We start from the raw sequence: 17,065 nt of genomic DNA, 5'->3' as shown, positions 1-17,065 counted from the left end.
AGTCAGCGTAGTGGATAGTGGAGCCTGTGGCAGGCCAGGGGCCCAATTTTGAATGTACCTGTTTTACCTCCATAAGTCTGTTTATGCCATCTAGTGGCATTGTATGAGAATGCTCTTTGTTTTGATAAACAAAGACCAACTTTTAAAGATTTCTTTCTTTCTTTAGAGCATTTCGGTATACTTCTTTACCATTCTGAGCGCAGGGTGTTATCTCTGAGCAGTTCACAACATCTCTTTAGACACATAAATGTTGCAAAATATCAAAATAAAACATCACAAATGAAATGCAAGGTACAGTAAAGACCCATATTTGAAGCAGCGTGTTTAGCAAGGAAGCAAAATATTATCTTAGAAGGGGAGGGGAAATGACAAGCAGGATTCAAATGCAAAAAACACACACACACAAATCACAGATTAAAACCTCATTCGCAGTTAAATCAAAACAGCTGAGGAGATAGAAGCTGCACCCATATGTCCTGCTACCAACACATCTGCCACACCCATCCTTAGCACTTTCCCGCATACTCTCAGCTGTTCCTACCAGCCATACCCAAAACACAGCCGATTCCCAGGCAGTCATTTGTCACAAAGTGTACATCTGGTCTAAAAACAAAATCCATGCCAACTTTATTTCTCTGTAAGATTCCGTACCCGTCCTTCACCATAAGGGTCCCAGCGTGGGTTACTTACAGTACGAAATACAAATTACAACCAGCTCTTTCACTCACCTCCATCGAGAGCAATAAAGGGCTGCATAAGCTGCAAAGTGAATAAGGAACATTTATTTTAATTATTACCCTCACAATCCTGTCTTTCTCCCAAGCATCTCAAGGAGAGAGGGAGAGAGAATGAATGGTGGATCCAATATATTTGTTTGCTTGCTTATTTCAACAAAATATTGGTTATTGGTTATTGTTATTGTTTTATTATGTATTTCATGTTGCCATTTTGAATTTTTATGTTGTGGACCGCCCTGTGATCTTTGGATGAAGGGCGGCATACGAGTTTAATAAATAAATAAAATTCATATCTTGCTCTTGCAGCAAGTCTTTAGAGCAGCTCACAGTGTGTACACAGAGAGAAATTAAAATTACCAAAAAAAAAATTTTCAAATTTTTTTTGAAGTATTATAAAACAATTCAAAAATATATCAGCCTGCCAGAAAAGCTGCTGTAGGGAGAAACCAGAAAACCCTAATGAAAAAGAAAGGTCTTTTTCTATGGAAAGAGGAACAACTCCTCAATTCCAGAGGCATGTTATTCCATACCCTGGCAGCCATGACTGGGAATGCGCTCCTTTTTGGCTGCAGGTGTTTGTCTGGAACAACTGAAATGAAGTCTGGTGTGATTAAGTAAGTGGGAGATCTGATGTAAGAGAGAAATCTTTGTACGTGTGGGTCCCTAGCCACATAGAACTTAGAACCAGCCAGGTTGCCAATGGTGGGCAAAGATGCAATCACACCTGTACCTGCTGCTTCCCCCTGCCCTATCCCAGTCCTCCTGAGTGGCATTGCTGCTGCAGCCAAGACAACAGTGTGACAACAATGCCTCACCTCAACACCTGTTCCCCATCATGATATTTAGCAGCCGGCCTGCTATAACGTTTTGTGCTAGCCCATGCTTCCAAGTGGTCTTCAAGCATGTTGCAGTAGCCAAGCCCAGAGCCTGTAGGAGCATGCATTATAATATACATTGTGATCGTAGGCTCTCTTTTTAAAAGGGCAGTCATATGCGCACAATCTATTTGCAAAACAAATGCCTCCCTGTGTTTGACTCTGCCGCATTAGGCAGGTGCGGTTCTGAGATTTGCTTCCTCTCCGTGTTATTCCTGCTGCCCTCGATGCCCTTGCACTTTCTGGAGAACAGTTATTTCTTATTATCTTAAGATGATAGGCTGTTTTGTAATGCTTTAAATAGCGTTAAGTAGGTTGTCAAGGAAACATCAGCCACAACACTGAGTCAGTTTAACATAAATCTCTTGCAAGGGAGTAGGGTAGAATTAATAGTGGGGGTGGGGTGGTGTTTTTTTGTGTGTCACTTATTATGGTCTTTTAAAAAAAGATCTGATCTATTCTACTCATAAAAACTATTGCGATCCTTCATCTCTATTTATCGCCGGTATCTTAACTACTGTGCCTTCTGTCCTTCTGTCATGTGGACAGATTAAAAAAGAGGATTTTTAGCACTCAGGGATGCCCTTTATCAGAATGAGCACACCTGCAAATTTACTCATGGGTAGGAAAAATGCTTTCAGCAGGCTTCACCCTCTTGTAACTTAAGACCCGTGAACCTCTGAAGGTTCTGACTAGGGCTGAGCGATATCTGGTTTTCAACATCCCGATATCACCAGCTAATCATTGCGATATATTGATATATCACAGTGTCTGAAATAAGGATGGAGCTATGTAGATGCACTGGCCGGCTTCACGGTTTCCCCCACTTTGTGATTTTTGCATCACCCCCTCCCTGCCCCCAATATATTGCTAGGTCAAAAAATATGAAACCAATATCATGAAATGGACTTGAAACCAGTTTTGGACAATATATCGTCCAGCCCTAACACACGTCATGATTCGCAATATATTGCCATGTCAAAAACTATGAAACTAATATCACAATATGGACTTCAAACCAGTTTTGGACAATATACAGTGGTGCTTTGCAAGACGAAATTAATCCGTTCCGCGAGTCTCTTCGTCTAGCGTTTTTTTCGTCTTGCGAAGCAAGCCCATTGACGGCTTAGCGGATTAGCGCTATTAGAGACTTTTAGCGGGTTTTAGCGGCTTGTCGGCTTAGCGGATAAGCAGATAAGAAGAAGAAGAAGAGAAGAGTTTGGATTTGATATCCCGCCTTTCACTCCCTTTAAGGAGTCTCAAAGCGGCTAACATTCTCCTTTCCCTTCCTCCCCCACAACAAACACTCTGTGAGGTGAGTGGGGCTGAGAGACTTCACAGAAGTGTGACTGGCCCAAGGTAACCCAGCAGCTGCATGTGGAGGAGCGGAGACGCGAACCCGGTTCCCCAGATTAGGAGACTACCGCCCTTAACCACTACACCATACTAGCTCCCAGCTAAGCGGCTTAGCGGCTTAGAAAAAGGGGGGGGGAGGGAAAAAAACCCGCAGGAACTCGCAAGACATTTTCGTCTTGCGAAGCAAGCCCATAGGAAATTTGTTTTGCGAAGCACCTCCAAAACGGAAAACCCTTTCGTCTAGCGGGTTTTCCGTCTTGCGAGGCACCACTGTATTGATAAACCGCCCAGCCCTAGTTCTGACTGCCAGCTAAGAAGAAACAAAGAGTCTTTTTGGATCTGGCCAAAGGCCCATCTAGTCCCTTATCCTATTCTCACAGTGGCCACCCATATTCCTATGGGAACCAAGACCTGAGCACAACAGCACTTGCCTCTCCTGTGGTTCCAGCAACTGGAATTGGAAGCATACTGCCTCCAGGAACAGTACCAGTAGTGCTTTGCCGCAGTACCAGGTGGAGCTAAAATATTTCACTTCTGACTATGAAGCACATATTGAAGGTGGTTCTAAAAGAGGACTGGACAAATGGATGGAGGAGGAGGAAGAGGAGGCCATTGATGGCTACAAGCCATGATGGTGATGCTGGAGACCACAGGAAGGGAGAATGCTTGTGTGCTTGGATCTGGCTTGAGGGTTCCCCACAGGTGTGTCGGGTTGGGCACTGTGGGGACAGGATACTGGACTAGATAGGCCGTTGGCCTGATCCAGCAGGCTCTTCTTTTGTTCTTAAGTTGCATCTGTATCTAATTTTGCAAATCATCTGGGAGACTCTCTCCAAAGGCTATTCAGAGATCACGGCATTGCAAGATTTGGCTCCATGTGAATTTTGAAGGATGGATGAGTTCCGGTTCTCACACTGTTTCAGGAAGTGCAAATATGCTGAATTCGGCTTTCAATGCAAACTGAATTGATTTTATCCTCCGCCCTTCCTTACAACTCTAAAATCTTGCGATTCTATGGGCTCCCGACTACAAACAGATTTGATTTTGACACAGTTGATGTAAATAATAGCCTCCAAGCCTAGTCCCAGGTGCATTACAGTGTCAAGTAATAGGGAAAAATGAAAAAAGGAAAGCTGCTGGGAGCAGCATGTGTGCTTATGAGATTCCTGCAAAAATTACTTCCAACATTAGCGTGCTCGGGACTTGGAATGATTAAGATAATACGCAGATGACTAACGGAGCATGACAAATATTAGCATTCAAAGGTTCAGCCATTCAAAACTCAGCAGGGAAGAGCTTCTGTTATGCAGAATTTGTGCTGTGACGCCGCCCGGACGCCACCTGCATTAGCATCTTAAATCCATAAGATCTTCACATGGTTCCCACCGGCTTACGCCCCACTTTCTGTACCTGCTAAGTGAGAATAAAATGCTACAGAAAGGGTAGCTTGTTTATTCGCAGATTTGGCACCAACTTAAATAGTAACGCAAAGTGCAAGGCAGCGGCATGCAGACCGGAATTACATGGCTGCGTAATAGAGGCTTTGGTGTCAAGCTGGGAGATCATCGCTACAGGCCGATGGGTGCCAAAATCCTTCATATCGTTGCAGTCTATGGTGATGAACAAAGGGCTTATTTAACACTGAATGCCTTAGTGTTGGGGACTTAGAACTGCCCAGCCCTGCCTCAAAGCAAAGAGTGGGATTAAATGGCTTGGGGGGGGGGTCCCTTCCAACTATGGGCAAATGCACTTTTATACATTTGCTTCATTTTGGCAGGTTTTTATGGGCGAGAGACCCTGTAGCTCAGTAACAGGGCATCAGCTTTGCATGTGAAAGGTTGCAAGTTCCCCAGCATCTCTGGTTAGAGCTGGGAGAGGCCCCAGTCTGGAATTTTGAGACTTGCTGACAGTCAGCATATTGAGCTAGATGGATCACTGGCTCAATAGCATCTTATTTTTAAGCTGAAACCAAGACCATCAGAACAATTGGGTGCTATTCCTTTCATTTCACTGAATTTCCAATATGCCCTGGTCTGAACAGCTGTACTGCAGGTTTCTATGTCAGAAAACTGGAGGGAGCAGGAGAGAGAATCACATGTGAAGCTGATCCCATTTTACTCCTCGTAAATCCTCCATCCCATCAAGTGTCTGGCTCCCTGGACGTTAATTGCAATCAGGAACTTCAGAGTCTTGACATCCACACAGTGGCAAATGAGCCAGGTTCAGAAAATAAAACCCCCCATGCTTAAAGTAGATTGCACCCTGGAATCATTTGGCGAGAATGAAGTGATTGGGTGAATAGTTTCTAAAATCACTCTTCTTCATCCAGCAAGGCTTGAAGTTGCAGCTTTGAAGGGGTTTGATATCGTTCCAGTGCTTCCTAGCATTGTGGGACATAGGTGGTGCTGTGGTCTAAACCACTGAGCCTCTTGGGCTTGCCGATCAGAAGGTCGGTGGTTCGAATCCCCACGACGGATTGTGCTCCCGTTGCTCTGTCCCAGCTCCTGCCAACCTAGCAGTTTGAAAGAACGTCAGTGCAAGTACCGGTAGATAAATAGATACTGCTGCGGTGAGAAGGTAAACGGCATTTCTGTGTGCTCTGGTTTCTGTCACGGTGTTCTCTTGCGCCAGAAGTGGTTTGGTCATGCTGGCCACATGACCCAGAAAGCTGTATGTGGACAAATGCCTGCTTCGTCAGCCTGAAAGCGAGATGAGCGCCACAGCCCCATAGTCGCCTTTGACTGGACTTAACCGTCCAGGATTTAACTAGCACACACCTGAAACCCTCCTCCCATCTCCTGCCGTAGTCTAGACCTATGGAGATTTCTGCCTAAGTTAATCCTTAATTATATTTCAGACTAGAGGTGACAGGTAGGAACACGGAGATACCAGCCTAGGCTGTGTTGGCCCTCTGTTGACTGTAAACTGTTTTCTCAGGAAACATATTTTCCCCAGTTGCTATTTGCCCCCTAAGGTGCTGTTTACTGCACACAGATCATTGAGGTCATATAGCAGCCTGACAGTAGGAAACTGGTATGAGACCCCGATCCAACTAAGAATATATTACAGACTGGGGACCTCGGAGTGCTTTTCTTCAAAATAAAAGAGGCCAGGTTCAGCACGCTCCCCTCCCCCGACCCTTTAAAAAGACGTGTTGTTTGGCCATTATCTTCAACAGGGTTGGCTGAACCCAAAGTCATACTAGGAGGGAGGAGATATTAATTGCTTTGGGTTAAATAATGGACTTTAAGTGTTAATTGTTGGTTAAGTGTTGAATTAAGTAATGAGTAAGTTATAGCTAAGGGACGCGGGTGGCACTGTCGTCTAAACCACTGAGCCTCTTGGACTTGCTGATCAGAAGGTCGGTGGTTCGAATCCTCCCCCAAAGGCAGTGAGCTCCTGTTGCTCTGTCCCAGCTCCTGCCAACCTAGCAGTTCGAAAGCACGTCAAAGTGCAAGTAGATAAATAGGTACTGCTCTGCGGGACGGTAAACAACGTTTCCATGCGCTGCTCTGGTTTCATTGTTCTGTTGCGCCAGAAGTGGCTTAGTCATGCTGGCCACATGACCCAGAAAAACTGTCTGCAGACAAACGCCAGCTCCCTCGGCCTGTAAAGCAAGATGAGCATCACAACCCCAGAGTCGTCTGTGACTGGACTTAACTGTCAGGGGTCCTTTACCTTTACCTTTTTAAGTTATAGCTATTTTTGTCTAATTTACATTTATTCAGTTTTGCTGTTTTCCATTTTGTTGATGTTTGGCTTTGCCCCTTTCCTCCCTTCTCCCTTCCTTTTATCCTGTCCTATCAGCTCATATTATTCTTTTTCCTGGATTTCCCCTGTTTCTACACCTGTCTGCCAATGGTCTTCGATTCAGCTGATGTCAGGTCTTCATAAACCCCTTTCAATGTGCTGTCTCTTTGAACTGGCATCAATGAGCAGCTGATTTGTAGTGCCTGCAAATCCCCTTTCAGCCACGCCACGCCACGCCACGCCACCCTACCCCACTTCCCACTGGTGTAGGTAGGGCAGTTAGTTGTGACTAGGCCAAAATTGTATCTGGGCCAAATGGGGAGGCCTGGTAGGCCTGCTTAGACCTCTGGGACAAAGGTTCCCCACCCATGTCTTAGAAGTATTAGCCCCAACAAGTAACTTTCTGAGCATTTTGATGTATGGAACAGGTCAGATTTCTGTTTCTTCACTGAATTATAGTTTAATTGCCAGCTAAATGCTCAGCTCCTTATCGTACACATAGCAGCATGGAATTCCTTCATTATGTATTTACATTATTGTAGAGCAGCGGCTGCAGAATGGCTCAGCAGGTCAACAGAGAGAGTGTTTAAATCCCACGGGACACATCTGCATTTTTTAATGTTTGTTTGTGAGCTTGGATGTACTCGTTTGCAGGCTCCCTTAATTGTCCTCGTTATAGCTCTGACTATTTTTGTTGCTGGTATTAATACATTCGTCCTGTGCCTCTTGGGGGAAGGGGATTAAGGGCTGGATGCAGACAAGCCCAGCGGGTGCCTCAGGACAGCGGGCATAATCTGATAGTGCGCCAGCATTGTCTCTCTGCAAAGTTATGCGCCCCGTTTCATTTATTTCCCTTATATACTTTGTTTCGGTGTGTGTCGGCTGCAAAATAAGGTGGCAATGAACCTTGAGGCTTGCGAGTTGGTGTTTAGTTCTGCCATGCTCTGGATGGTTTTCTAAATAGAAAATTGATCCACTTGATTGGGGAAATCAGAAGGGCCTGGCGGAGATGTAGCCAAAAGCATTGCTAAGCTGGACTGAATTAAGCGTTTTTAAACTCTTTTCTCATGGGGGAAAAAAAGGATGTGGAAGGAAGGAGCAACGAAACAAGGTTCCGAGCAGCAGCAGAGGAGGGATGTCAGTTTATTCTTACCCCACATTATACTATCAGTTTCCTTACCACGGAATGTAAATTTTTTAAGAAGTAGGAGCTTTAATGGGCTTTAATTGCAGAAACCCTAATTTAATCCCTCCCACATTGAATGAGGGTAATCCAGGACTCTGGAATTCTCCTACCCTTGATAGATGTAAATGGCCTCCATGTTCTGGATTGTTAAACCATTTTTCAAAACCCAACCTTTTCAAACTGCCTTTTGCTAACGACCTTTTCCACAGAGTTGTGTTATATAACCCACCTCTATTTAGTTGTCCTCTTAGTCATAAGTGTTTTAACTGGCCTTTTTCAGATGTGCTAATGCTGTGGCCTTTGTTCATTTTGATTATTTTAGATCGCACCTCTTATGGTGCCTTTCTGATATTGTGAGCTGCCTTGGGTGGGCTAGACCCCCCGAAGCGGCACAGGAATAATGGGATGAATGAATTGGGCCGGCTATAACAGCAGGGAACCAGTTATCCCTGTTGGAGGGAGGCGCTGTGCACAGTAGACTCATCAATATCTGTGTTTCTCATGACAGGGAGCCGAGAGGAAAATCCGGGATGAAGAAAGGAAGCAAAATAGGAAGAAAGCAAAAGGCCAGCTGTCGCAACCTCCGTGTAGTAATGGTGAGGGAGATATGCCCTTCCTTCAGCCTTGGCCAGACTGGTTCCCTCCAGGTGTTTGGGGCTACAGCTTCCATGGCTACGCAGCCTGGGGCTGCTGGGAGTTGTAGGCCAAAGCATCAGGACTGTAGTCTGGTTTGCATTGCGCTCGGTTGTACTTCCCAGGTTGCCCCACTCATGAACTTTTCCGCCCATCTCTCATGAACAGCTGAAGGGAAACTGAGCACTGTCCCACTCCAGAAGAAGAGCGACATCACCTACTTCAAAACCATGGCTGACCTGGACTCGCAGCCTGTTCTCTTCATACCAGACGTTCATTTTGGGAACCTGCAAAGAACTGGGCAGGTAAGGGATAAGGAAAGGCGCCACTGCCAGATTCTTTACAGAACTGCATAAAATCCTAGCGGGCTTTTTGGTCCATGCTCCCGGAGGATATATTTTCACATCTGCAACACTGAGATGCTGTGGAGCAGGGACGGGGATCCTGTGTTCCTCCAGACATTGTTGGACTGCAGCTCCCATATCTGAACATTGACCATGCTGACTTGGACTGGTGGGACCTACAATCCAATAACATCTGGAGGGCTATAGGTTCTCCACCTTTGCTATCAGAAGTTCTGAACCCAATGGGCATGATCCAGCCAACGTAGCCCCCTTTTTGTATTTTGTTGATTTCAGTTTGAGAGTTAGGAAGCTGCCTGAGAGTAGGCCTCCACTATTATTTTACTCCACTATTATTTACTCCACTCCACTATTACTTACTCTGACTGGCAGGGCCTTTCCATGGGTACCATTGCCTGCTACCTGATCCTACTAAGGATGCCAAAGATTGAACCAGAGACCTTCTTTGTACAGATCAGGGGTCAGCAAACTTTTTCAGCAGGGGGCCAGTCCACTGTCCCTCAGACTTTGTGGGGGGCTGGACTATATTTCGAAGAAGAAAAACAAACGAATTCCAATGTCCCACAAATAACCCAGAGATGCATTTTAAATAAAAAGACACATTCTACTCATGTAAAAACATGCTGATTCCCGGACCGTACGTGAGCCAGATTTAGAAGGCGATTGGGCCAGATCTGGTCCCCAGGCCTAAGTTTGCCTACCCATGGTACAGATCATTTGCTCTGTCATTGCTCAGTGCAGTTGAAACGAATGGTTCTTAATAGCCTGTTAACAGTGAATAAGGTCTATTTATTTTGATTTGTACAAGAAATTTTAAAAAAATCATAAAATTTTAAGCGTCTAAGTTTACACAATCAAAAGCCACTTAATGTGCTCCCTTCTTCTTTGTGCATATTAGCGGTGGGAAACCTGACTGGTTGGATTGTAATCTCCCCCACCCCCTATGGCCCAAGTATAACAGATGGGCAGAGCCAATGTATCTAGGAAGAGAGTATAATTAAAATAATGCTGAATACATAAACTGTATTCAAAGAACTCATTGTGAAATAGGGAAAACAGAATTTACTTCCATAGTCCCCCCCGCCTCTGTTTAATCGCACTCTGTTAATATCTCTCAGAGTCTAAATAATATTAAGGCAGACAACATGATGAACAGAGCTATCAGATCTGCCTAGAATGCTCAGCATAACAAAGCTTAAATTGACAGGGGTGGGAATTTACCATTAATTTCTTTTAATCAGCCATCATTTAGAAGGTATTAGCACCTTAGACACTGTGCTAATAGCTGTCAGCTAAAAATATTTTTTCCTGCACAGAAAGAGACTAAATGCAGTAGAAGATGTCAGCACAGTTTCAGCCAAAATCATGCTTTAACCTAAGAAAGATTGCATATAGCTTTCCGATGAAACGATTTATGACTGCATGATACACCATACATATATCTCTGTTCAGTGGGAAAATATACCGTATTTTTCGTCCCATAGGACGCTCCGTCCCATAGGACGCACATAGTTTTTTTGGGGGGAAATAAAGGAAAAAAAATTCCCTTTATTTCCCCCCCAAAACCAGGTCGGGGAAACCGAACCAGGTCGAGGAACAGCAGGATGGCGGCGCTGCGCCTCCCTGCTGTCCCCCGAGCTTGTGGGGCTGGCTGATGTCTGCCCGGCGCTCTGCTTCAGCGCACCCTGCCCACCGGGCGGCAGGCTGCTATCCGCAGTGTGGGGAGCCCTGCGGGGAACTCTTGCAGCGCTCCCCACGCTGCAGTTGTCTGTCCAGCGCGCGGGGCGCTCTGCTTCAGGGTGCCCAGCGTGCCGGGTGGCAGGCTGCTATCCGCAGCGTGGGGAGCCCTGCGGGGAACTCCTACAGGGCTCCCCACGCTGCGGATGTCTGCCCGGCACGAGGGGCGCTCTGCTTCAGGGTGCTCCTCGCGCCGGGCGGCAGGCTGCTATCCGCAGCGTGGGGAGCCCTGCGGGGAACTCCTGCAGGGCGCCCGACGCTGCGGATGTCTGTCAAGTGTGCGGGGCGCTCTGCTTCAGGGTGTCCCGCGCGCCGGGCGACAGGCTGCTATCGGCAGCGTGGGGAGCCCTACGGGGAACTCTGCTTCAGGGCGCCCTTCGCGCAAGGCGGCAGGCTGCTATCGGCAGCGTGGGGAGCCCTGCGGGCAACTCCTGCAGGGCTCCCCATGCTGCGGATGTCTGCCCGGCGCAAAGGGCGCTCTGCTTCAGCGCGGCCAGCGCTCCGGGAAGCAGGCTGCTATCCGCAGCCTAGACAGCCCTGCGGGAACTCACGCAGGGCTGCCTAGGCTGTGGATGTCTTCTTGAAGCCTGGAGAGCGCACCGACCCCTCTCGCTCTCCAAGCTTCAGCGAAAGCCTGCATTCGCCCCATAGGATGCACCCAGATTTCCCCTTCATTTTTGGAGGGGAAAACGTGCGTCCTATAGGGCGAAAAAATCAGTATTTGCATTGCAACCTTTTCAGCCAGAATTATGTTTTAACCTAATAAACACAGTATATAACTTTATGATGTAAAGATTTATAACTGCATGATAAAATACCATGTATAAGCTTCTATCTGACTTTCTTGGGGTGTTTGGCATACCTTATTGGAAGAGCTTAGGGACAGGGGAGAAATCCTTTGCATTTTAATATGGGCCTCCCATATTGGCACTTCTCAGAACAATACATGAACCAAAGCCCAGTTATCCATTGAACTTGCCACTTTCCTGAATGTTGCAGGGCAGCTCTGTGTCCAAAAACATTATGTATTAGGGGAAAGTGTATATAAAGATGTGTATACAGTGGTACCTTGGGTAACAGATGCTTCAGGTTACAGACGTTTCAGGTTACAGACTCCGCTAACCCAGAAATAGTACCTCGGGTTAAGAACTTTGCTTCAGGATGAGAACAGAAATCGTGCAGCGGCAGTGCGAGGCCCCACTAGCTAAAGTGGTACCTCAGGTTAAGAACAGTTTCAGGTTAAAAACGGACCTCCAGAACGAATTAAGTTCTTAACCCGAGGTACCATTGTATAGGTGCAAACAATGTACAAAAAAGCAGGGTGCTAGAGCAAACAATTTGCCAGAATGTAAGTCAGGCACAATTGTATACCAAAAATGTGTGTGAATTTTCACGATTTATTTTTTAATCACAAACGGATGGAGAAATAGGGTGAACTGTAGTCTGGAAAAATAACTGGGGGTAACAGAAATGGACATATTTAATCTCTGGCATCTTGAAACGGTTCTTGTCTCAAGTTCCAGAAGACCACTGCTAGTCAACGTAGACCAGGGGTGGAGAACCAGAGGCCCAAATGCAGCCCTCTGGGCCACACATAGCTTGAATGCTTAGGCCTGGTTGGAATGTGCCCTTGGACTGTAATAGTGACTCTTGCTGGTGTAGAGGGAAGATGGAGAAATATGCATGATCTATGGCTGGGATGTAATTTGATCTATGGCTGGAATGTAATTTTTGCAGAAACGTAAGAGTCACATCCATTTGCTCCATCCACTTACGCATCGGCCCTGCCACACCACTGGTACAAGGCTTCTGGGAAGTTGCCCATGAGGGAATGTGGACTTTGGGCAAAAAACAGTTTCTTATCCTTGACGCAGGCAATACCATACTGGATGGAGCAATAGTCTAACTCTGTACTAACCATCTGATTGGCATGTATGCAACTGCTCTGTCTCTCCATTAGCACTTCTGTGTCGCAACACCTGGTGAAATTACAATAATGAATCTGTTCTTTGTCTTCTCTTACAGGCTTACTATAACACAGATGATGAGCGAGAAGGGTAAGTCATTTTTTTTGTCTTGTAAATTTTGCAGGCAGGATTTCAACCCCTTTGACAAAATAATAGTAGTAATAATCAAGTACTGAAGTTCTGATGCAGTTTAAATTCCAGTGTTTTAATGTTTGTCATGGCAGAGGCAGATTGCTTTACTTTGTTCCAGTTCCTGTTGTCTTGCGCTAGAAGCAAACTGTTGTCCTTTTAATCATACACATTGTTGTGTGTCTTCATATAACAATAGTCTTGGTATTTATTTCAAGGCTGTGTGTGCTTGACAAAAAAGCATATATATATATATATATATATATATATATATATATTTGCAAAATGTAACCCAAATTCTGTAGTTCAGAAAGCTGAACTTTGTGATCTGTTTACACTACATGAAAATTAAGACATATTGTATATATTATTTTATTTGTTATTTTATTTTTTGTGATCCATAATTGCTAGAAACAAGTTGTGTGTGCTTAGATTCTTAGGGTACTGTTTTCTGTTTGTAGAATGCATGCAGCTTCTTGTATAGCTGTAGTAGTAAATCAATATAATACACAGTCATGAAATTAAACTGTAACCTTGCTTTTTAGATTAGGCCTGTCACAAGTACTAAGACAAAAGTCTTGGCCAGTGCAACCACAATGTAGCACAGCCTCCCAGCTACAATTAGGAGAACAAGTTATGGGTAACAATTCCACCCCCAGTACTATGAATCTGGTACATCTTTCTCATTTTTCTCCCCCTACAGTAGCATCTTGGCTAAAAGGATATTCCGGCCAGTAGAAGAAGACTTCAGCTCACCACCGCTGAAGCAAATAAAAGAAGAAGGAACGAAAAGAGGTACCAGTTTATTCTCAGTTTTCCCTAAGTCAGAATTCATGTGAAAGTCATTGGGCAGGGGGAAGGAAAAAATCAGAATGGAAATATGGTTCTGAATTATGCCGAAGTCTCAGCAATGTCTACGCTGCCTTGGTCATGTGCACACAATGGAAGATGGCAGGATCCCCAAAGGCATGCTGTATGAGGCGCTGGCTTCAGGCACCAGGCCTGTTGGCGGACCAACTCCGAGTTACAAAGATGTCTGCAAATGTGATATGAAGGCTGACAACATGAACCCCCCTGTGTGGGAATCCCTTGCAGACAGCCACAGTGCCTGGAGATATACAGCCAGGTTGTGCATCCACAGTGCTGACCAGAGGAGAAATGACCGCTGGGAGGAACGCAGAAACGCCCTGGTGCATCTGCAGCATCACAACAACCAGATGCCTTCATCTGCCCCAGCTGCAACAAAACATGTCTCTCCCATATCAGGGTCTACAGCCACAGCAGGCATGACTTCACCCGCAAAGGCACACTCCTTCATTGTCTCCCGAGACAGACGGGCGCCAGCATGATCAACAACAAAGGCCAGAATAAAGAGGCACATACAGCAAAAACTGCACAATGAAGGTGACAGGTGCAAATCTGTGGAGAGGCAGCTTAGGGGCTGCCACAGAAAATGTCATCTTCTGCGCTGCCATACCCTGGAGTTCTGAGGGTGATGGAGCTACCAAGCAGGCCCCCCTCTGACAATCTTAACACTGGAGACATTTGACCCCCTTCTGAAGTCTAGCATCATATAAGGCGGTTGACTGGTCATGCGTTTTACCTCTGGACCAGCTACACCAGCATGCACATGCTTGCATCTAAAACTACATGTTGCATATGTGCTATTTGCTGGCGCTGCTCTTTGAGCATCACAAAAGAAGTAGTGAAGGGGGTGTCCACCTCTACGTGAAAGACATGTGTCTTCCATCACATGAGAGGAGGGTGAGGAGTCTAGAAATGAAGTCCTACGAGGAACAGTTGAAAGAGCTAGATAAGATTATGGAGAGACGTGATAGCTGCCTTTGAGTATCTGTAAAGGACCCTGACCATTAGGTCAATTCATGGCCAACTCTGGGGTTGCGGCACTCATCTCGCTTTATTGGCCGAGGGAGCCGGCGTACAGCTTCCGGGTCATGTGGCCAGCATGACTAAGCCATTTCTGGTGAACCAGAGCAGTGCACGGAAATGCTGTTTACCTTCCCGCCGGAGCGGTACCTATTTATCTACTTGCACTTTGATGTGCTTTAGAACTGCTAGGTTGGCAGGAGCTGGGACTGAGCAACGGGAGCTCACCCCGTCACGGGGATTCGAACTGCCGACCTTTTGATTGGCAAGCCCTAGGCTCTGTGGTTTAGACCACAGCTCCATCCGCGTCCTTTGGGTATCTGAGGGGCTGTTAAATAAAAGGCTGAGCAGACTTCTTCTGTGTTTCCTAGAGGACAGGCAGGATTAGAATTAATGTGTGGAAACAGCAAGGGCTAAATGTTACAGAAACCTCCTAATGGTTTGCACTGTTCAACTGCGCCTTGGAGGAAGGTGGCATGTCCTTCAAAGGAACGTGTCCAGAGGAGGGCAACCAAAATGGTCAAAGGCCTGGAAACGATGCCTTATAGGAACGGCTAAGGGAGCTGGGCATGTTTAGCCTGGAGAAGAGGAGGTTAAGGGGTGATATGATAGCCATGTTCAAATATATAAAAGGATGTCACATAGAGGAGGGAGAAAGGTTGTTTTCTGCTGCTCCAGAGAAGTGGACACGGAGCAATGGTTCCAAACTACAAGAAAGAAGATTCCACCTAAACATTAGGAAGAACTTCCTGACAGTAAGAGCTGTTCGACAGTGGAATTTGCTGCCAAGGCGTGTGGTGGAGTCTCCTTCTTTGGAGGTCTTTAAGCAGAGGCTTGACAACCATATGTCAGGAGTGCTCTGATGGTGTTTCCTGCTTGGCAGGGGGTTGGACTCCATGGCCCTTGTGGTCTCTTCCAACTCTATGATTCTATGATTCTAAGAGCTAAACAGACAGCTGTCAGGGTTGCTGCACTTGCAAGATTCCTCCATTAAGCGAGAGACTGAAAGACCTCCTTCCAACTGCAAAATTCTGGTTCTGCCAACAGCTGAACCCACCGTTTGAATTCCAGGAAATTCCGACTTTTGATGAGAATAGCTATTTTGCTTGTAGGGTTGCTTAGCGTGACAAGGAAATTAGTTCCACTTACTGGTCAGTATATTTCTGCCTATCACCCAACTGAAATGGAAAATGGGTGTGACTGTTTACAACTGCTTCCTGTGGGGGTGGCGCGGTTTGTGGAAAGAGCACATCATTTTCCTCTGGATATTTTGAAATCGGCACATTCTCCTCCTGTTCTGTGACATGGGATAGTTTTATTTTTAACACGAGTCTCTGGCCTTTTTCACTTGTCATTTTTTGGAGAGGAATAGTTTTCTGTCCAAGAGGGAGTAGTTTGCTTGTGGGAATGTTCTGTGTCTATTCCAAAAATTTGCTTCTCATCCTTTCAGTGCTGCTTTACGTGAGGAAAGAGGCTGACGAAGTGTTTGATGCTTTGATGTTAAAATCACCCACTGTAAAGGGACTAATGGAAGCGGTAAGTATCTGTCATCTCAATTTCATTTAACGTGGGCAGTTGAAGAAAGCCACAACAGCATGCAGTCTGCTTTAACTTCCTCGTAGAAAGGAAAACAATTTTGCATTTTATATTTGTGCAAAACTGTGCTGAGGTTGTTGACAAGCAAACCGACATCGTTATAGGAAAAGGGTATTTGTGTGTGACGAGGGAGAGCTTGGACTCCTTGGGATGGTGAACTTGTGGCCTGCTGGATATTTCTGGATTATTATTATTATTATTATTAAAATTTGTATGCCACCCTATACTCAAAGGTCTCAGGGCGGTTCGCAACATAAAAGCACAATATGAAGGCACAAAATACATAATAAAAATAAGAACAACACATTTTTAAAAGGCAACACATTTAAAAGGACTACAACGCCTATCATCCCTGAACACTGGCCACACTGGGGCTGATGGGAGTTGGAGTCCAGCAGCACCTGGAGGGTCTCAGTTTCCCCATCCTTGATGTACAGGGTCACATCGCAGCTCTCTGCAAAATCCTCATCGCAAAGGTTTAGGCTTCCCAGAGTGGAGGAGAGAAGGAAGGCATTTTGGGAGGTGGTGCCTGTTCTGAATGCCAGTTGCCAGGGCTCACAAGTGGGGAGAGCGCTGTTGCCCTCAGGTCCTGATTTCAGGCTCCTCATAGGTATCTGTTTGGCCACAGTAAGAACAGAATGCTGCACAGTCTTTCTGATCTGACAGGCTCTTCCTATGTTCTCCTGCAAAAATTTCTTTTCTTTTAAGGGCCCAGCACTGAAAGGAAAAAAGTCAAAGGTGGGTGGCTACCACTTTCTTTCCTCCAAATGCCCCTAGCCTCCAATGTAATAATAATAATAATAATAATAATAATAATAATAATAATTTTATTTATACCCCGCCCTCCCCA

General features: G+C 45.7%; 1 protein-coding gene across 2 annotated transcripts in view; it reads left to right on the top strand.

Moving 5' to 3' along the window:
* GRHL2 (grainyhead like transcription factor 2) overlaps positions 1–17,065 on the top strand; it is a 74,094-nt gene that overhangs the window by 46,629 nt on the left and 10,400 nt on the right. For both annotated transcript variants that reach the window (XM_081874327.1, XM_081874326.1), the window contains exons 10-14: positions 8,413–8,500; positions 8,706–8,842; positions 12,662–12,693; positions 13,436–13,527; positions 16,070–16,155. In XM_081874327.1, the coding sequence (XP_081730453.1) occupies positions 8,413–8,500; positions 8,706–8,842; positions 12,662–12,693; positions 13,436–13,527; positions 16,070–16,155 (435 nt within the window). The remainder of the gene's footprint in view (positions 1–8,412; positions 8,501–8,705; positions 8,843–12,661; positions 12,694–13,435; positions 13,528–16,069; positions 16,156–17,065) is intronic.

Source organism: Podarcis erhardii, assembly GCF_964252035.2.
Source record: "Podarcis erhardii genome assembly, chromosome: 8".
NCBI lineage: Eukaryota > Metazoa > Chordata > Lepidosauria > Squamata > Lacertidae > Podarcis > Podarcis erhardii.
This window is presented reverse-complemented; position numbering and strand designations above follow the sequence as displayed.